Here is a 22904-nt window from a genome sequence, read left to right as displayed (position 1 = left end):
TAATAGATTATCATATTTAAAAGTCAATCCATTTCTCTTTCCCTAGAGGTAATTATTATTCTTAAATTGGTTTAAATCATTTCTGTTTATGCTCTTATACTTGTACTATGCATTTATGTATTGACAACAATATCTAGTATTGATTAGTATGTTTGTGAAATATACATAAATAACCACTCTGGCAAAAAAAAAATGCACATTCTCTTCTATGACTCATCATTTTTCCTTTAGTATTGTATGCCATATATTTCCATGTTGCTACAGTTAGCACTGTCTTTTTAACTGCACATAAGACACAATTTTATGATTATATCATGTTTTACTTATGGATTGATTTATCAATTCTATTGCTTGAAGTTGAGGTAGTTTCCAAAGTTTGGCTAATAAAAATGATGCACTAGTGAACATGCTTATCCATATCTTTGGGTGCACATGTGTGCTTTCCTAGCCTAGAATATATATGTAGAATCGTAATTGTTTGCTTGCAAACTTTGAGTACCTTCAGCGTTACTAGATACTATCAAACCTTTCTCCTAAGTGTTTTACAATTTATAGTTCCCTCCATAATAATTGCAAGTTGTCCTTTCCCAGCAATTTATCAACTTTGCTATTGTTGAATTAACTGTGAAATGTCTTTATGGATTTCATTTGAGTTTCCCTGATTATAAAGGAAAGTGAGCAACTTATAGCATAATTATTGACCATTCTCATTTCCTTTTCTGTCAATTGTCTCTTGTTCATTGCTTATTGGAGTATCTTCTATGCATGACAAATTTCATTTCCAAGTCTTTAGCTTATCTTTGTATTATAATGGATTATTTTATTATACAAACATTATCAGATTTATCAATCCTTACTTTTATGTTGCTTTTATGGGTTTTTAAAAAACATATATTTTCTCTTTGAATATCATATTTTATTCTTTGAATTTAAATATTAATTTGGTGGAGAATGGACATCTACATGATATTGAGTCTTCCTATTCATAAATATGGATATGGTATATCTTTTCATTTATACATGTCTTTCTATACAATTATATCATGCCATTACAATTATGCATATCTTTTAAAATATGTAGTGTTTTTATTACCACTGCCATTTAAAAAACATTTTAATTGGTTATTATTTATGTACCTCAACCATATTGATTTTCATGTATCAAATATATATATTTCATATATCCTATAACCTTGCTAAATACTCTTATTAATTCCAGTAGCTTGTCAGTAAATTCCCCTGAATTTTCTGTGTACACAATTCTGTTGTGTTCAAATTATTTATCCATTTCCAATGATTTATGTATCTTAGAACTTCTTATTCTATTGCATTAACTAGGAATTCCTGTAATATAGTCTGGAAGCAGTGATAGTAAACATCCTTATCTGATTTCCACCTTTAATTGTAATATGTCTAAATTTTCACTTTTTTATTTTACTTTTTTTTATTCATTAATTTTTTAAATTATTTATAAACATATAATGTATTATTAGCCCCAGGGGTACAGGTCTGTTAATCACCAGGTTTACACACTTCACAGCACCCACCATAGCACATTAAATTTTCACTTAAATGTCTCATTTGCTATAGATTTTGGAGATATTCCTATCAGATTAAAGAAGTTCTATTTTATTAATAGCTTGCTTAGCATGTTTTTCAAAGTAAATACTAGGTTGTAGGTTCTTCTACATATTTTAAAAGCACATAAGCATTTTTTCTCAGTTAATCTGTTGATGAGATGAATTACATTAATAGATTTTTCTGTTATTGAACAACCTTCGTATTTACTTGAAAAATTCTGTCTATTTATGACTTTCTCTTACACACTGCTTGTTGTATTTGATATTTCATTTTGTGTTTCAGCATCTATAGTCTAAAATCAGAGCAGTATATAACTTCATCTTCTCAATCATTGTGGGTATCAAGTTTCCAGAAATCTCTAAATATGTCAAGAAACTTACACACACACACTCTCTTCTCTCTCTCATTCTTTTTCACACATGTGCGTGTGTGTGTATGTGTGTGTGTAGCTAGTTGATTCTGCAACTAATTCTAATTTCAGGCTATTTTATAAAATATCAGAAAGCCATATTCAATGTCCCTTGCCCTAGATTTGGATGCACAGCTCTGTTCTGGGTGTTGAACCTGCTTAAGATTTCCTCTCCCTCTCCTTCTGTCCCTTGCCCCCGCCCCACGTCACTTGCTCTCTCTCTCTCTCTCTCAAAAATAAATGAATAAACAAATAAATCATAAAATCAGCATCATTAAGGCAAACGCAAAAAATTCAAAATTGTCTCTGTGTAACAGTTCATACTCCATCTTGGAATATATCCAGTGCAACATATGGACAGGAAAGAGTTTAAAAACTTGAATGGAGGAAGAAAAATAAAAAATCAAACTCCTACATTTTCATTACTAATAAGTGAGTTAAAAAGTAAGACACCACTATAATCTGTACTTAAGGGAAAAATGAGTATTAATCATGTGCAGATACCCTAACAGAGAAAGTAGGTATTTTAAAACATATTAAAAAGCTTACAATCTTTCCAGTTTCTGTAGTTTTTAGTGCTGCTTGCTTTTCTGAATTTTTTTTTTTTTTAAGATCGTGAACAAAGTCTGTGGTTTTCCATAATAACCTTGGAATTTGACAGGTGTGCTCTTATCGGTTCATGTTCACTGCAGTAAGAATAGTGGAGGCAGCAGGTGGCAGCAGCTCCCACTCAAAAAACCAGGAATCACAAGTCTTAGAGCAGCCTGAGGCCTCCCTCCCAGGCGAGCTAGTTCTTTTGTGCCTGTAACTGCGCATTTCAAATATGGGGGGGTGGGGAAGGGAGGGAAATAAGACAATGCATAAATCCCACTAATTTTGACAAAGCAAATGAGACTTTTTTGTGTGTCTGTTTTACTTGGAGAATGACTAACTTATGAAATAGGTGGGTTTACACCTATTGCTTTATGCTTTCTGTGACCCTTCTTCCCCTTTTCCCCTCTTCTATCTTAATTCTTTTGGGTTTCACTCAAGCCTTTCCTTTTCATGGAAGCTGGAAATATTTTAGCCATTATGTCTACTTTTATTAAATGACAATTAATAATAATAATAATTAGCTAATAATATTAGTGTCCAGTTATTAAACACTGACTATAATATGTAAGTCTCTCTTTCAGAAATCTTACATATTCTATCTCATTTAATTCACGCAATAACTCAATGGATTAGGTACTACTATTATTGCCCTCATTTTATAGATATCAAAACTGAAGCACAGAAAGCACAGAAAGCCTAAGATCATACAGCTAATAGGTGGAAGGGGCCAGAAAACTAACACAGGCCGTCTGATCTCAGAACCTAGACTCTTCGCCGTTATTCAGGGATACGTTAACTAGGGAGACCAATCTCTGCCAGTAGACAGGTTGGCAAGTATTTAAATTCCACTAAGAAATAGAATGTTAAGATAATTTAAAGTTCATATATTTCCAAAATGTCTTTGAGAACTATTTCCACAGGTGGGAATTTGAGGTCACTGAAAGTTCACTGTGAAAGAGATACTGGGACGGACAGCAAATCTCAGCTTCACTTATTATCTGTGGAAGCTTGACAAGTTTTATCACAACCCAGAGCTTAACTTTCCTAATGTATTACATAGTGACAATAATACTTGAGTGTTACTGTGAAGATTGAAAAATCATAGGATAATTCCCAGAATATAGCTAAGTATATCCTCAGTTAATATTAGTTCATTTCTACCCTCTTCAGTAAACTGTGGTGGCAACTATGAATTTCCCTGAGGTAGGATGAGCCTGGAGAATGAGTTAAAGGGGAATGAAGGATGTATTGATTAGCTGAGGAGGAACATTGCATTATTAATTTTTGTATCTCCCTCAATCAGTATCTTCAGTGATGAGCACATAACAAATGTTTGTTGCTAAATCGGTGAGTAAAAAAGTCATAAAATTAGGTAGTCAGTGGATATTTTAAGTATCTAAGAATAAAGTCTTCCCAAGTATTTGGCATGCATTTTAGAGGACAGGAGGGAACCATAACATGCATGTTCCTGGGAAATTATTTATAATTAAAGAAAATTAATGGGGGACCCTTATTAATTCTGACTTAAAGATACTCAGTTTTTATTGTGACACCATTTCTTGTTCTCTGACATGCTTAGGCTTGCATTTGTTTGCTCATTTGTTAAATTACCTGATTTATCTTCTAGACCAAAAACAGAAGATGCTTGGGTATTTGCAAAACCCAGTGCCATTCAGGCTCTTGGCGTGATGTCATTCGGTGAGTGTATGATTTCACAGGCCCTGTCTCAATACGGAATCTTCGGTATAATGAAAAAGTTTCATATTTGTGTCTGGAGAGCAGATGTCCAAAGCTTTATACTTCCTATTAACAGCATATGATCTAATTTGTGCCAACATAAAATTAGGCTCAAACTTTTCTCACTCATCACTAAAATTTGATTTAATTTGGACGAGTCTCTTTCTCATGCAGAAAACTCATTATGGTCATCTTGTTTTTTTTTTTTTTTTTTTTTTTTTTAAGATTTTTTTTTTTTTTTTTTCAGAGAGAAATCACAAATACACTGAGAGGCAGGCAGAGAGAGAAGGAAGCAGGCTCCCTGCTGAGCAGAGAGCCCGATGCGGGACTCGATCCCAGGACCCTGAGATCATGACCTGAGCCGAAGGCAGCAGCTTAACCCACTGAGCCACCCAGGTGCCCCTGGTCATCTTGTTTTTTAACTTGAAAATCTAGCAAGTGTTATTTGCTTATTCAAAACCTTGCACACAAGGTATTACAAATTGGCCAGATGTCTAAAGCTACTCTGCTATATCCCAGATTGGAAAGGAAGCCGTGGACGATAAATATAGTGCTGTTTAGATTTCCCTTAAGATTGGAAGGCCACCAGGAAATGGAAAATGGGAGAGAAAGTTGGATAGGACTGGTTTGTATCAAGAGTGACAGGAAGAGACCACATAAGTCTAACATGAGTGAAATTTCTCATTCCTACAGTTGTTAAAAAAGTTATTTTCTGACAGAGCTAAATAAATTTATGTATTTGAACTTCAGTTCAGTAGCATTCCAAAGTCCCATACATCTCTGAATTTTTGGAGGAAAAAAGAGAATCTTAGTGCTTGTGTTGACGGACAGTTGGAAGGCAGGCAAGCAGGGACAGGGGCCCCTGCTCTAAGAGAAAACCACCCTTAAAAGGATTTTACACCATGCTGGAGGGAGCCCTCCAGCCTTTCCCATGTGATAGGTAGATGATAAAAATGTGCTTGGATGACAGGTGCTGGGAGGGCTAATCAGATAAAACAGCCCTCCAACAAGCCCATAAAAACCCCTATAGCTTTAGAAACTCTAATGGCAATCCTCTTGGGTCCTGCTGTCCTCAGAGCTTTGTACTCTCACATTGCTGTTGCTCAATAAACCTCCCTTTGCTGCTGCCCACCACTCTGATCTACCTCTTCTTTCTTCGAAGCCCTGTGACACCGCGGGCCCCAAAGGAGAAGGAAATCCAGTAACACTTGCTTTAATGGTGCTTTTTTTTTCTTTTTTGTATTGCAGCATTCATTTGTCACCATAACTGCTTCTTAGTTTATGGTTCTTTGGAAGACCCCACAGTCGCTAAGTGGTCCCGCATCATCCACATGTCCACTTTGGCTTCTGTACTCATCAGTACTCTCTTTGCTACCTGTGGATACTTGACCTTTACTGGCTTCACCCAAGGTAAAATGAGAGATTCAGTTGTCATCATATTTTGTTACTCACATGGAGTGGTTCTGTCACTTCTCATTTAGGGCACAGTTATACCCAGTTTTCTACTTCAACGTCTCACTGATCTCTTTTATCCATTCTCTCCTCTACCTTCCCACCTGTGCTGTTTCTGTTTTCCTGGATTTCTCCCTTTTCAGCTGCTAAACTTGGTTCTGTAGTTCCTTCCCTCTCTTCTTCCATTCTTTCACTTAAAAGCACTTGAAATCTGGCTTCCCTCTCCACTGCTCTAGTGCAGCTTCACTTTCAGAAACGCCAGCATCCTCTCACTCTCTAAAGTTGGTTCTGATTCTCATGCATCTCTGTGAATCACATGACAGTTCTGAACGTCCTGTCTTTCCTCCTATAGGAGAAGGAGCACTGCCATATCATCTTTCACTCTGTTAATATTTTCTTTCTCCTACCTTCTCTCCTCTTCTTCCCCCACCTTCCATTAACTGGCTCAGACAAGTTGTCTTCTTTTCTCTCAACAAATCCTCTGGAGATTGTCATTGTTTTAAACTCTAGTCCAGACCTTTCTTTTCATCTCTAGCCTCTTGCCTGCAGGACATTCCTACTGAGTGATCCCATTCTTGCTTTAAGCACAAAACATCATCTTTCCCACAAAACCAGCCCCACCCCTCCCCCTCTCTTCCAACACACCACCCCACACTGAATTTATTTCTCTTTCCCCTGTTCACCCAGGCCCAACAGCGGAGTGGCTATCTCTTCTGCTTCCTTTGACCTGTGCACTCACTTCTCTGTGTAGTATAATACCCAGGGTAATCTGACAGCCCACTAAATGCTGTGATTCAGACATGTCACAGCTTTTGCCGGTCTATTATCTCATTTGACCTTGAAACAACCCTATGAAGGTAAGTGGAATAACTAGTTTTACCCCCTGCTTAAAACACAAAGAGGTGAAGAAACTTGCCCAGGCTGGCTGGTGACAAAGTAGAAAACAAGTCTCCTGACTTCCAGTTCAATTTTTGGTTCCACTCTCTCTTGCTGTCTAACCTACTTTGGTCAAGTGCAACCCATGAAAAGCTGTCTCTTACCCTCAAGCTCCTCTTCACTTAGTTTTCATATAATACGAGGTACTCTTGGGTGTATTGTTTCAAATAGTTGCAGATGACTATGATTATAGGCAGAGATTTCTCAAGAAATAAAGAAAAAAGTAAAAACGGCTTCAAAACAAAGTGTTTAACATAATTCCAATGCCATCAAAAATGTAATCTGTATATGTGCCATTTGAGTGCAGCAATGAAGTGACTGTGAAAGTCTTGGTAAAAATTATGTTTCAAAATACTGCCTTGTATCACTATTGCTACATCATTTGCCAAGGTGAATGGCCTGTAGGGGCCAGTCTGTACAAAACCTTGGTTTTTAAATGCCTTCCCTGTAAGACATAAACCCTCTTTCTTACTCATACCTTCCTGGTGATATTATCGGTGGTAATTGTGTAGATACAATTAAATCTTTATTTAACCAAGCTGACAGGTTGGTTTTGGTTTGGGCTTTTTGTTTATTTTATTTTATTTTGTTTTTTTGAGTTTTTTAACTTAGCTATAATTCCCAAAGATATCCTTAGACGCAAGCTGGAATAAACTTGACATTGTTTCTTCAGGCCATTCCATTTTGGGCAAATCTGGTCTTACCTGTGCAAACTGCATGCTTTTTTTCTTTTCCCTTTTAGCTTGTTAGGCAGTAAAGAAGTCGAGGGTATTCTTGACATTCTCAGCCCCTTTGGAAAAGGTGTAGGATCCATTTTTTTAGTGAAGGTTGGTGATCAGAGACCTTCTGTCCTCTTCTCTGAGTGGTAGAATCTTTTCAGTCGACCTTGAAGCAGGTCTCTGTCAGGACTGCTTTGTGGTTTAATCCCTTTCTGCCCCAAAGGGACCCTAGAAAGTAATGTACATTGGCTCCAATTTATAGGGGGAGGGGAGAAGAGTCATTAAAGTAAGTCTTAGCAGAGGGCATCATTTAACTTTTTAATGAAAAAAAAAAAAAAAACAGAAGTATAGTTTTGTTTTCTTCTTAAACATTGAAGTACTATGTGACTTTGATTTGACTTTTTCTTCAATCTAACTGGAAAATCTGACCCAAATTTTAAAATGTAAGTGTGTTATATTTAGGAAATAAATAAGCCCAAATAGTGTCTGTTTCAGTATTGGGAAACTTTTTGCTGACATGACTTTTGGGCCCTCATCAGATCCCTCCATTTCTTCATAGATGTCTGAGAAAATATAGTCTCTAAAAAAAGAATTGATTCAAGGTGTACATGGTCCATTGTTTAGTTTGGAACTAATTAAATATAATGCTTTTCCTCAGAAATAAACATATTTTTACAGTTTTGTATCAGTGCACTTGCACTCGGGTACATGTCAGATACCATGAAAGGTGAATCCTTGCTGTGGCCCTGGGTCTGGGATTAAACCTGATAGCATGGTTACAGGAAATTCAGCTCCCCAGATGTACTGGTCTACTCTTCCTTTCAGGATTGCCCTTGATCTAAGAATAACATTTCAAAAGGAAATTTGTTTATTTTAACAGACTTTTTTTTTTTTTTTTTTAATAACGAAGTCACTTATTTGCCAGAAACAAAGACCAGAAGCAAGTTTATTAAGCTAATGCACAAGAATTTAGGGAGTTGATTCAGGTGTCAGAAGACAATGGATGAAAGTATTTTCCAGAAGTTGATACAAATTTAAGGCAGATTTACTAAAAACAAACTGAGAATAAGAGAAAAACTGTCACTGATTAATTCATCTTCACGTGGAATATGTACTAGTTTTAATATCAGGATATTATTATCAGTATGTATAGTTATTGAAAATATTGAGAAGTTATTGAAAGTGTTATCAGTGTGTATAGTTGTTGAAAACAAAAAACGTGTATTTAGAGTTGGCAGTCTCTTCTATTAATTAAATGGAGTTCATGGAGCTCCACTTATATAATAAATATCCAATATCTGATTTGTTAGATATTTATTTCAAATATTCTGTTGAAATTCATCTATTTTATATTATTCTCTAGGAGACTTATTTGAAAACTATTGCAGAAATGATGATTTGGTAACATTCGGAAGGTTCTGTTATGCAGTCACCGTCATTTTAACGTATCCTATTGAATGCTTTGTGACTAGAGAGGTAAGCACAATTCCTTTCTAACATTTTACCTAGTCAATTCCTCTTACTACATTTAATTTAGGAAGATTTGTAAATAATTTAATTCTGCATATTTACAAGTGCATGACAAGTCATATAAGTTAAACATTTCTTTTTCAACCAGTTTAGAAATAAATTTATATTCACATGTTTACAAATTACTTTTTTCAAATGTTGGATTTGAAGATGATGTTTGGTGGTTTAGTTTATATTAGCATAAGTATAAATATTTATACAACTGCATTCCATAATGAATGCCAGCCTTTAATAGAGCCAAACTAAGTTGTTCTTTCTTAAAAACATTCTTACAAAGAAATTAAGTACTAAGATTAAAAACATTTTTTACAAAATCATCCTTTGAACAGATTTTGATCAATTTTGTTATTCTGAAAAAACCAAAATGCCTTATTGTCAATGGAAAACCAAAATCCAACTTAAACCACTAGTTTTACAGATATATTTCATTTATATATTTATACAAATATATTTATATTTTTATACCATGTAAAATAATAGACCGTATATTTCATATTATATGTATTTGTGATGTATTTGTACTATGTGTATGGATTTTTGAAGGAAGATTAGGTGAAAAAGAACTCATTCTTTTTGTGTAAAGCTGGAGAACATGGCTTGTCGGGAAACCCTTATACAGTCAGCGAAAAATCCACTGTACCAGTCAGCAGAAAAAAGCATGATCCTGCTTCACAGTGGTTCTTTCAGCAATCACACTGAAAAGGGCTTAGTTTTAGGATCTATTCCTAGAGGCTATTTACACAGTGCACCATGTGAATGGTTCTAATGTGTGAAGTGAAACGCCTACAGAGCTTTAAATACGCTAACTAACCATAGGGCTTCTAGAGAAAGACCAGTACTTAACCTTATGCCAGTTCTGGGGGTAAGGAACTGCTCAGGGAAATGGAATAAGGAAATGTTCAGCACTATGTATATCCTTTTACAATTAGCACTTGTCCTCGCTTACAAATGTCTAACTCACAGTCCAGTTCTCCACCTTGAGTATAAGGGAGAAGTAGACTAAACTTTATGAAGACTTTTCAAATCTAAGAACCTTGAAATTTTATTGCTCTTGTTGGATGCAGGAAATGGTTTTATTTTAGCTTCTGCCTAGTACTTTGGGTTCAGATCTGATCTGTAGATCAGCGGTGAACAGATGGTACCTTCTCATGTGGTTTCTGGTGACCATCTGAGTCACTCCACCTGCACAGCTTATATCTTTAGTCCTTGGAACTTGTTTCTTCTCCAGCTGCCGTGATGGGAAGATAGAACCAAATCAAGATCTCTTCCTTGGTAGCAAATACTAGGCAGAGGAACCTCAAATATACTTTACTCATTCACTTCCTTTTTCTCTCTTTTCTATCCCCCCCCCATACACATACACACACACACTTAGCATAAACACAGTCAAAGCCATTTCTACTTGTAGGTAAAGTAGCCAGCCACATACAAGGACACGAAAAAGCCTGCCCGTACCACTAATGAGTATCTCTCACTAGTCTGCCACACTCAGTGATTTTCTATTATTATAATCATATATTAGAGACTTCTATAAGAATGAATTTTAAATACCTGAAAAAATATCACCCATTGCAAAACCATAAATGAGTAAAATTTATTACTATTCATGGTCATTGTTAGCAGGGTGATGGCAGTGTGCAGTCTGTGAGGAATGTTAGGTAAGTAACAGCTTGCAGAGTTGGTTTCATTAAGGTCCCCAGCATCTGACCTTCTACCATTTCCAACTCTTGTCTCAGGGTTCTCTTGCACAGAGTCAACCCTATTCAGATTGTCTCCTTTTTGTCTTTCATAGGTATCTTTCCTGTTCTTCTTTCCTCTTTTGCTCTTTTCACACTGTTACTTCAGTCTCTAATTCTGCTCTAAATCCTACCCATGTTTTAAACCTTACCTCAAGCCAAAGTAGGACAAGGACATTTCAGGATTGCTATAAAACTAATTAAGGAAAGTTAGATCTAGGTAACTAAAGCTCCTTCTAGTTCTAAATTCTATTTGACCTTTTTTATCCAGTCACAAATTGATCACTATTTGTTTTCTTAGATTGGTTGATTCTCTTCAATCTCCTCTCACTCAAATAATCTAAATAGTATCATTGTTTCTTGTTGGGTTCAAATACCTTATAAGTAACTTCCCAAGATCTTTCTAACACTTGAGAAATGTGTTTTTTCACACATTATATACCATGTTTTGGGTCTTTAATATAATCTATGGCCTGTCTAATAATTCAACAAAGAATACTTGTTATTGAAGTGTGTGTTTGTCTATGTGTAAGTACTTCGGAAAAGAGAGGACATTCATATGGCTTAAGATTTGACTGACTATCTTACTGGTAGTTTTTTATACAGTCCTAAGTGCTGTAATATGATATACTTTCTTGATAAGTCCTGCATGCCTCTGAGACTCCCTCTCTAAATAATGTGTTTATTTGGCAGGTAATTACCAATGTGTTTTTTGGTGGGAATCTTTCATTGGTCTTCCACATTATTGTTACAGTGGTTATCATTACTGTAGCCATGCTTATATCATTGCTGATTGATTGTCTTGGAAAAGTTTTAGAACTCAATGTAAGTACATTTAAAAATTTACACCTTCCATTCTAAAAATCTCTTCAAAAATAATGTTTACATTTAACAAAGGATTTTCCCTAACAAAGGTATCAGTTTCTGAAATGAGATGAAAATGTGTTTGTTATGTGATAATAAATATTACAATGATGATATTGTGTACTTTCTAAAACTATATACTTTTAGAGCAGTGATTCTCTAATGGGGAGATTTTGCTCCTCCTTACCAGGGAACATTTTCGGCTGTCGCAGGTGGATAGGTGGGTGCTTCTGCATCTATTGGGAAAGGCCAGGGATGCTGCTAAAGTCCCCAGAATGCACAGGACAGCCCCCATTATAAAGAATTATCCAATCTAAAACATCAGTAGTGCTAAGGTTGAGACACCCTGGTTTGGAGCACTTTTTTCCTATTTTATTTTCTATAATACACATAAATATTACTAAAAATAACTATATATTAAGTAGATCTGGAAGTTGCTGCATAAAAATAGGTCTAGAGGGATTCATTAAAAAATTGTGAATGAAGAGACTTATATCTATACCTCATGTTCACTTACCACAGCCCAAGTTCTTTTTCTTTAAAATATTTTGTTTCCTTTTCTAGACTTTTCCCTCATAATTTCTACTTCTCTCTCCCAAGTCTAAGTCCCCGTCATATCACATCTGAATTAAAACTGGCTTTGCGTTTCAACTAGCACGTATTTAAGTTCTCCTTCCAGTTTATCTTGACAATGTTTGAAAATCTCCACTTTCCTACGAGAGCAAGCATAAACTCTGTTGCCTCTGTTAATCTGACCCTGTGCCTTCTATAGAAGGTTATTTACCATTTACTTTCCCAAATCCACCTTTAACTCTAATCAATCTTATTTTGGGCCTATGAGTAAGCCATATTAGTTCTTTCTTTTATCCTTTGGCTTATGTTTATTCTTTTATAATTACTATTTTCCTTTCTTTTTTTTTTGTCCAAATATACAAAGATTTAAGGTCTAGTGCAACTTCTAATTCATTTATTTGTTGATCAAATATATATTATTTTTATATAATTGAGATACAATGATGGGAGGAAATCAGAAAAGATCCATGCTTTCATGGAGCTTACAATCTCACAAATAAACATGAAAAGTTCAACTGCTATATAAATCAAGAAGAAGAGAAAGGAAAGAGATGGATTCCCAAAAGACACATATAAGAAAAGATTAACAGGATTTTGTGACAGAGGGGGCTAGAGGGACACATCAGGAATGACTCCTCCGTTCTACTTTGTGGAGCTGGGACAATGATGCCATCTGGTGAGAAATGAATAGAAATGGATCTACCATTTTAGAGTCATTAATTTTACTCTTCTACAATCCTTATGGAATTTCTACTCAGAATTCCACCACTCAGCATTTATTAATTGTGCACCAAAGGGAGGGCAGACTTTTACAGATGAGATCCCATGTCATTATTTCCTCACTCCATTGAGAGTTGAGGGATAGGTGAAGGTATTATTGTCTGTGCCCAAGACACTATTCCCTCAAGATAACCATCTGAATTTGAAGTTACAGACAAAACAGATTCAGTCAGTAATAGACTCTTGAGGATGTTCTCGTAGAAGGTTATACGAAGAGTAGGGAGTAGGTCCCTTCCACAGGACCCTGGAGAAACATCTATTCCACCAGCAATAGAAAGAAATCTCATAGAAAGATGCATGAATATCAAAGGTAACTTTCACCTACTTCTCAGTTTTGCATAGGCCAAAGGCTAGACAGTTCATACAAAATCATTTCACATTCCAGCCTTGATCTTTGTAAGTGGATGGCTGTGACCTCAGTGCACTAACTTGATTTATGTATTGTTATCATGTACTGTTTGGACTGTCCATAAGCTTGCCTTCCCTACCAGAGAGTAAGTTCTTTGAAGACAAGAATGATATTTAGCTGCCTCTTCCATCCTCCACAGTCTGTGGCATAGTGCTAAGAACACAGTACTCAAATTACTGCATGGGCAATTGCCTCTTGGGACCACAGATCAGGAACTATTTCTACAAATGTTTCTGGACATAAAAGACATCCTTTAGAGTAGCACTGGTATATTAAGTGTTACCAAAAATTAATGGCATTGACAATGATAGTAATCTTTCATCTGTGTTGAGGTGTGATCAACATAATGATTCCCAGATCTGTTGTTTCTTACTTTGGTAAATGTCTCATTTGAGTTCATCTTTGGTTGTGTGTTCTTTTAGTATTGTAGGATTCTGGTATTAAAAAAATATGTTTATCAACTACCTGAGAGCTCACCACATGTTGATCGCCTAACAATTTTTTATTCCCTTTAAGTTAAGCAACCTCATACATATTTCTAATTTTTTAGTAATGATATATTTTTGTAAATATTACAGTAACTTTCTGCTAATTGCTTATCTCTCTGACAACAAAATTGTAAGCACTTAATTACATTAAATATTCCCTGTTGTACTTATGTTGAAATTTTTTTGTGTTTAAGACAGAATTCTGGTATTATAGAATAATAAGGGCAGAATATTGGATGAATGTCTATTTCAAAGTCAAGATCTGAGCTGGTTGTGGAAGACTATTTTTAAAAATTTTAAACATGATTCAAGATTCTTAGATTTTTTTTAAAACCTGGTTATATAGATACTCATAAAAAGACAAATAAGAGTTTTAAGTTGTCTTTTATGACCTAATAACCCAATTACATTGGTTTAAAGAAGTGAGCCCGTTAACTATATGTTCAATTAAACACTGGCAAAGCAGGGAAGAATATTAAACGGGAAAAGACAGTCTCTTCAACAAACGGTGTTGGGAAAACTGGATAGCAACATGCAAAAGAATAAAACTCGACCACTTTCTTACACCGACACAAAAATAAATTCAAAATGGATTACAGACCTAAATGTGAGACTTGAAACTGTAAAAATCCTACAGGAGAACACAGGCAGTAGTAACCCATTTGACATCAGCCATAGCAACTTCCTGCTATATATGTCTCCTGAGACAAGGAAACAAAAGTAAAAATAACCTATTGGGATTACATCAAAGTAAAAAGCTGCGTAGAGGGAAACAGTCAACAACACAAAAGGGCAGCCTATGGAATGAGAGAAGAGTGCAAGTGGCACCTGTAAGCAGTCGGTATCCAAAATATATAAAAACCTTATAAAACTCGACAATCCCAAAATGAATAATCCAATTTAAAAATGGGAAGAAGACATACAGATGACCAACAGGCACGTGAAAAGATACTAAGCATCACTCATCATCAGGGAAATACAGATCAAAATTACCATGAAAAAAAATTACAATGAGATGTCACCTCACAACCGTCAGAATGGCTTAAATTAACAACACAAGAAACAATAGATGTTGGCAAGAATGTGGAGAAAGGGGAACTCTCTTACAGTATTGGTAAGAATGCAAACTGGTGCAGTCATTCCGGGGAACAGTAGGGAGGTTCCTCAAAAAGTTAAAAATAGAATTACCTTACAACCCAGCAATTGCACTACTAGGTGTTTACCCAAAGAATACAAAAACCCTAATTCAAAGGGATACATGCACCCTAATGTTTATAGCAGAATTATCTATAATAACTAAACTAGGGGAAAAGTCCAAATGTCCATCGAGTAATGAATGGATAAGAAGATGTGGCATACATATACAATGGACTATTACTCAGTTGTAAAAAAGAATGAAATCCTGCCATTTGCAACAACGTGGATGGAGCCAGAGAGTATTATGCTAAGTGAAATGAGTCAGAGAAGGACAAATACCATATGATTTCATTCATTTGTGGAGTTTAGGAAATAAACAAGCAAAGGGGAAAAAAAGAGGGAAGCAAGCCAAGAAACAGACTCTTGATTGAGAGAACAAACTAAAAAAAAAAAAGAAGAAAGAACTGGTGATTACCAGGGGGGGGGGTGGATGGGGGGATGAGTTATACAGGTGGTAGGGATTAAGGAGGCACTTGTGATAAGCACCAGTTGTTGCATGGAAATGCTGAATCACTGAAGGCATTTTGTGAGAATGTGGTATAGGATCTCCATTCTTTTACAGATCACCTGAGCTTATGTTTTTCCAATCAACAAAAGTCTCTTGGCATGCACAACAACATATTCAGGTCTTTTCTCAGCTCCCTTCATGTAGACATTTGTCACATTTAATAGAGCCAGATGAGGCATCATTTCTCTCAATAACGAATGTTGGCCGGATCTAAAGCATGCTGTGTTCCACTTCAGAATGACAGTGTGAGCTAACATGTATTGATGACTCTGTGCCAAGTGTTTTGCATGTGTTACCTTCCTTAATCTGTATTGGTTTTACAGATGAAGAAACTGAGGCACGGAGTGATTAAATAGAGTGACTAAATAATTCACACTACCTGTAAGTGGCAGAATCAAGATTTGAACACAAGCTTTCAGCCCCTATAGACCACATTTTTAATTATTGTGGTAGCCTAAAGTTTCCTAAAGAGAAGGCTTTAAATTTAGGTTCATTTCTCTATCCAATTTTTAAGTTAAAAGCCTATGTATTAAACTTACCTATAAGTGAGGTTAAGAGTAATCTATAATATATATGGTTAGACTTTAATAATGAGTTAAAATCAATACCAGGAGATGAAATAACATGGAACTGAAAGTTTTTCATCTAAATTAGTTTTTAGCTAATAGTTTTATCTTAGTTAACAATTGTTGTACTCTAAGAATTCTTTTCTACTGTGGTGTCTGAATCATCACTAAGTAGAATAATGATCTTCACTTGCGAGATGTGTAGTAGAATCAGACTCTCAATTTGCAAAGTTGGGGAAATGCTGTTACTTACTGTGACTAGAATAGTATAGGATAAATATTTGGAGTTACATTAGTTACTTAGTAAAAAGCAAAACCCCATTTAGAGTGTAGCTTCCTTATTATTTCATTGTTTTTATAATAGTAGACAACAATGACATATTTTCCAAAGGAAATGCACTCTCAATTTTAAAGGATTCATTTTAGAAGCAAATAAAATAAATAGAAGTCCCATTCTTGGTATTAAGAATCCAGTATCTGGGCACTGATGTTGCTATTAGAGAAAAAAGGCATCTACAGTAATTGGGCCCGGTGGGTTTTTTACTCGCAGTACAAAGAGAAAAGACGAAGCAGCTGGGGCCTGTGGCCAGAGTAACCAGCCCAATGAGCATTGTGTACAGCTTAAAGTAGGAGGAAGCAAGCAAGCCAATTATCCAGCGTGAGCCCACATAGAGAGATATAGCCATCAGGGTAAGCAAGGCATAGTCCAAGCTGCCAAAGACCTCCTGAGTGAGCCCGAGTTTCTCTTCAAGGTATAAGAATCCAAACTGATTACCAAGTAGAAACCTAGAAGAGGTATAAGCATTCTTTTGTTTAGTTTTCAGCTGCCTTGTACCCTTAGAGAGTTTTCTATTCTGGTAAGAGAATTAAGGTAAGTTCCCAATTTGTATTGCCAGTAAAAATTCTCAACACCTACTGCTTACAGCAAATTGCAGAATGCCCTGGCATCAGTAGTGTTATTATTATTATGCTGGCTTGCCTTTAAAATAAGGCTATATCTTATTGTCCCTTTAATGAAAGTTGGGATGTTTACATACTACCTAGCAATTCCAAAAAATTATTCCAAAGCCAGTGGTGTAGTCTCACACAAGGCTATATTAAATAGATCAAATAAGCAGGACGAATTTATAGGAAAAAGAGCAGATGGAACTGCTGTGTCATTCTACGGATGATCTTGGGTCCCAACAACAACCTCTAGCAGGACTGGGCTTTCAAATATTAAGAAAGTAACCACTATCTAGACAAGATACTCAGCTGGACTTCTTCCAGTACAAACATCAGCTATATAGTTTTCCCACTAATTACTACTTTCTCAACTCTTAAGAATTATAGCATAAACAGAACACCCATTGCTTTGGACTGCCCAGCGAGTTAGGTTTGGAAGTGTCCCAAAATGCTGACTGATGACAGCTTCTTAACAGCAGCTGGTGGCGGTTTTCATCCTGATAGCATTTTCAGCACTCTGAAGTTGAGATGCATTAGTCTCACATATTTGTTCCTGTGAAGAGAAGAGACTCTATACATATACACACCACCACACCCACATACGTATATTTATATCTTAACCATTTTTTCATTGTTTTCAAATTTTTTCAAAGAAACCAGAAGATAATAATTATTATAAACACAGAGGGAGTTCTACAGTATTTTTCCTAAAAGAACATTGTCAGTTTCGAGTATTTCAGGACAGCTTAAGGAGTCCATAATTCATTCAGTTCTTGCCATATGAAAACTAATGCTTTGTATCTGTGCACCTTTGTAGTTATTCATTTGTATGCAGGTATTAGAAATAGCAAAATTACATTTTCCATATATTTTAAATTAGAATACAGTTATACACCTCTTTTCCCATTCTTATCTCTAGCTGTAGGCATATATTTTCCATGAAGTGTTGTCCCTCTTATTCTTCCCCAAGTTTTTAGATAGTGCCTCAATAGTCATTTCATAATGTATTCCAATCAGCTGTGATTTACAGCTGGACTTCTGCTATTTTTGTAAAAGCTACAAAAAGCTACAAAAGTTGTATTTTTGGAATCATAGTTGTAATATTTCTGGTATGAGAATGGTACTGAGTATAACGCAGTAATTTTAGTAAATGATGCTATTGAGAAAATATTTATTTTAAAACTATTTCAAGTTATAATCTGTTTTTTACATCCTCCAGCTTCAAAATCAGTTTTCTGTGATTTTTCCTTGGGGAAATCTACCAACTCATGTGTCAGAAAGCTTTTAAATCTTAGGGGATAGGTATATAGGGTTTCATTATACTATTCTTTCTACTTTTCTGTATATTTACGTATTTCCATAATAACTTTTTCAAATAGAGCAAAACATGTATTTTATGGAATGCTTGCTTTTAATTTTAAACCGATATCACATTTGCTATTGTCTGTTTTTAAAAACTTGTTTTATGGCCTAAGAGAATGCCATTTGTTATACAATTATATTTAATATATTTAATAGTATGTTATATTTTGTTTAATGTATAATTAACATTTAATATACTTTTAAAACTATATCACCTAAAATGCATTAAATTTTAACATTATTTCATTTGCCAAATGTGTAACTCAAATTTAGCCTCTTCAAAGGGAAAGTATCTTTTCTTGAAGTCAATAACTCTCAATATTTTTTAAAAAATATTTATTTATTTGTTTGCAAGAGAAAGTGAGAGCACAAACACATAACACGGTGTGAGTGGGGGGAGGGGCAGAGAGAGAGGGAAAGGGAGAATCTCAGGCGCTCTTCCCTCTGAGTGCAGAGACTGACATGGGGCTCCATCTTATGACTATGAGATCACAACCTGTGCTTAAATCAAGAGTGGAGGCTTAACTGAGCCACCAGGCACCCCTCCTGGAATTTTTATAATAGACAACACTACTCCCCATAATTTTCAATCTGACATGCCCCCTTGGGTTGGACTTATCCATAAGCTAATGTAGGGGGAGGGTGAATGAGTCATAGTCATTTAGTTCTGCTGTCAATTTTCTAGGGTAATTAACATGTTTAGTTTTACTTGAAAGAGGATTTAGAAAAGCTATTTCATGTTAAGTGCCCCAGGGGTGATAGTTTTCTTTTCTCATACAGAGAGGAACCTACTTTTACACCAACTCAAGAAAGAGGAAAGATGATATCCTCTACACACCTCCCAGTAGTCAGTCTCCTCTTGTACATAAATGACAAATAGACCACTCATATTTGAATAGCATAGTAGATACTCAGCAATTTGAAATAAGAATATAGGAAAATGTGGTGTGCTGAAAATATGGGAAATTTTAAGAGTTTGCCAGAAGTTGGTCTTACCTTCTGCTTTATTTTCTAAATTATTATTTTTTTATCATTTTTTCCTTAGGTCTGATATTCTCATTTGTAAATATATCATCAGAAAGGGGAAAGCCTATTCCTAAGTCTTGGGTTATTCTTCTTTCCCTTGGTTGATTCAACCTATTAAACTTTTAGCATGTACAAAGATAAACACATTTTATAAATGTATTTCAAATCTGTCCAAACAATGCTCATTTGGTAACATGTTGTTATTTCTTGTTTTCAATATGCAGGGTGTGCTCTGTGCCGCTCCACTAATTTTTATCATTCCATCAGCATGCTATCTGAAACTGTCTGAAGAACCGAGGACACACTCAGATAAGATTATGTCCTGTGTCATGCTTCCTGTCGGTGTTATGGTGATGGTTACTGGACTCCTCATGGCTGTCACAAATCCTCAAGACTGCACCCATGGGCAGGAAATGTTCTACTGCTTTCCTGACAATCTCTCCCTCACAAACATCTCAGTTTCTCATCTTCAACTGACAACACAACTTTCAGTTTTAAACAGCAGTATCTTTCAATGAGTTGACTGCTTTCAAAAGTATATATGTTTTCAAAGACTTCTAAACCTCATCACATTCACACATTTTAGTCTGTATATTATAAAATTATTATTTTGGCATTTATCAAGACTTGGTTTTCTTTACTCTTTAGTCCATTATAAAAGATAAAGAGGATTGGGGTGCCTGGGTGTCTCAGTGGGTTACAGCCTCTGCCTTCAGCTCAGGTGATGATCCCAAAGTCCTGGGATCTAGCTCAGCATCAGGCTATCTGCTTCCTCCTTTCTCTCTGCCTGCCTCTCTGCCTACTTGTGATCTCTCTGTCAAATAAAATAAATAAAATCTTTAAAAATATATATGTTTAAAAGATAAAGAGGGAAAGAAAATGGAAGATTTTTTTTTGTTTTATTGCTTTATTTTAAACAAAGTTCATGTTTTAATGACTATGCTGCCTTAATCTCAATTGCAGGAGGAAAAGTGAAGCCCGTGGCCCTTGCTGCCATCCTCTCAAAGCATTACTCTTTTATTCAATAGGTGAGCCAACATACTGCACTCCAAAATAAGTAGGTGATTGTGGGTTGGAATTTTATGTATTTATCCTTTATGAGAAAAAAAAATTTGTTTCTTTTAAAGTTTATGGAACGGGAGAGAAGGGAAACTGAAAACTATTAAAGGGAACAGATATCCCAAGAGCAAAGTGAAAGTCTCCATTACAGTTTTAGGAGATACCTTATTTAGAGGGGAGTGAATCCCTGGAGAAGTGAGTAAAGTTCTTCCCATGGTAAGAAGCAAGAATAATAGACTATACAGAGCAAGATAAGTGAGAAATCAAAATTACCTCTCGAGTTTTGATCCTGTGGGAATACAACGGCATTGCCATTAAATAAATTATAAAGCAGAGGGAAAAACCACAAGTTCTCAGGCACAAGCCCAAGAGATCGGTTATGTGTCCGCTTTGGACCTGCTGAATTTCAAGTACTGATGGGAGTATACAACCGGAAGCTGAACTTAGAGACGAGACGCTTGCAAGAAGAGTCAGGACCTCAGAAGAGGAATTCTCACTCCTCTGGGATCCTCTGAGAGATTCTTGAGGGCTTGTTGGCTGGATTCTCCAGAAGCAGACAATGAGATGGAGTCTGGCGTGCAGGGTGTTTATTAAGGATCATCACTAATGGGAGAGAGGCGGAAACCAGGACTGGGAGGGCAAGATGGAACTGCAAGGCAGGCCAACAAAGCATTAGTCAGGTCCATGGGAAACTGGAACATATGTGGCCCACATCAAGAGTTGTCCCTGTTCAGGTGAAATAGCCAAGTTTTAATACCACTGCATCCATCTGTCCTTGAATGTGGGTACTTGTGGAGGGCAAACCCTGGCAGCTCTTTGCAGCTGAACAAACCCTAAAGGAACTGAGAACTGGATGCGTCTTCTAGTGGCTAGGGCACCGCGTGCTTCCTTACAGGGCAACTGGCAGGCACAGCTGCCTCCACCACAGTGGCCCTTCGTTTTTAGTGAGGATTTTTAAAACACCTTTTCGTGAGGATTTCACATCTGACACTCTTCCAAAAATAATAAGAACATTTGGGACCATGTGGACAGCTACCTTATACCAAATCACCCCAAATTTCTCACCTCACCTTTTCATTTGTAGTTCAAGTTGACAACCGATTGCACTGTATTAATTGTTGCCGAACAGAAAATGTCACAAGCAGAGTTAATACACACATGATGTGTTTGTACAAATCACAGCAAAAGAAAAGAAAACCCACAGGAAATGTATAAAGGGTAGTTTCACAGTGGTTTGAGTAAAGAAGTGGTAAGAGGTGAGTCATCATGGGAGTCATAGTGAGAAAGACCTGTAGAAAGCACAGAAAGCTGCACGTTAGGCAGAACCATGCTCAGGCTCAGAGTGTGATTTTTTTGCTTCAATAAAACATCCACGTGACTCAATTAGTTTAAATTCTATGGGCTGTATAACTTTTCTGTATTTACTTTGTAGATTTGTTTTTTATAGTTTAGGAATCGTAAGGTTAAGTAGTTTGTGCCTATTTTTAGATTGGCACATGTTCTTGTAAAATAATAATAAAAATACTTTCATTCCATACTGAGGGAATGTAAGAAATTTTTGCAGCCGTCTATCCCTACATTACTCAAAACTGAGAAACATTGACCTACATAGTTATTAGATAAAATCACAAGAGATGAGAGTTCCAAGAATGTATAAAGAGAAGCACATCAAGGATAACCATCTATTATCTTGTAGTTTGGGTATTGCTTCAGCTACCAAAAGTTAAATTAACCTTGACTCTTCAAGTAGGTTAAAAAAAAAAAAAAAAAAAAAACTCCTGGTAGGAACTGAGTATTATATTATTGCCTAATAAATATTTGGGTGGTTTTTTTTTTAATCCTAATCCACTGTAGAACAAAACTGCCTTACATGAATTACCAACATCTTTCAAATTATGATAGAATAAATCTTAGAAACTTACATCTTTTTTGCAAGAATATTTGTCTTCTCTTTATTATGCCACCATGCAAAACTTCAAGAACCACCCCATATCTATTTTCTGCCTCAATTTAATAAGAGATTTCTACGAAACTCATTCCCTCCCTGACACTTCTTGCCCTTAACATAGAAACTTGAGGATTTAAAACCAATTTCTGAGGTTGCCACTACATTTGGATTTATAAAGCACTTCTTAATTTAAAAAAGAAAGGAGGGGAACAATATCTTTACACACGAATGTAAACATCTAGCAATACATTTCCATTAAACGTACAGATGGGATGACACCTGTGTAACTTGTGAATTGGATCCTTGTCTGTGTAACAATTTAAGATAGGATCTTTCATTTCAACCCTCACTTGAACTATCTTCAAATATCAGAGCCCGTGGATCTTCTTGCCTCTCCCTGTTTCCAGTGGTGTCAAGCAGTAATGGTTGCCTCTTGTCTTTCCTCTAAGAACTCTGAAGTCCAGGTTATCCAACTAAGAAAATCC

General features: G+C 35.9%; 1 protein-coding gene across 1 annotated transcript in view; it reads left to right on the top strand.

Moving 5' to 3' along the window:
• Nucleotides 1-20220, top strand: part of SLC38A11 (solute carrier family 38 member 11) — a 50975-nt gene extending 30755 nt beyond the window's left edge. The window contains exons 8-12 of the mRNA XM_059392757.1: nt 4212-4282; nt 5570-5731; nt 8792-8904; nt 11388-11519; nt 19637-20220. Coding sequence (XP_059248740.1) covers nt 4212-4282; nt 5570-5731; nt 8792-8904; nt 11388-11519; nt 19637-19930 — 772 coding nt within the window. The 3' untranslated portion in view covers nt 19931-20220. The remainder of the gene's footprint in view (nt 1-4211; nt 4283-5569; nt 5732-8791; nt 8905-11387; nt 11520-19636) is intronic.
• Nucleotides 20221-22904: the final 2684 nt, after the last annotated feature.

Source organism: Mustela nigripes, chromosome 3 (genome assembly GCF_022355385.1).
Source record: "Mustela nigripes isolate SB6536 chromosome 3, MUSNIG.SB6536, whole genome shotgun sequence".
NCBI lineage: Eukaryota > Metazoa > Chordata > Mammalia > Carnivora > Mustelidae > Mustela > Mustela nigripes.
The sequence above is the reverse complement of the archived record's forward strand: the minus strand, read 5'-3'. Positions and strand labels throughout refer to the sequence as shown.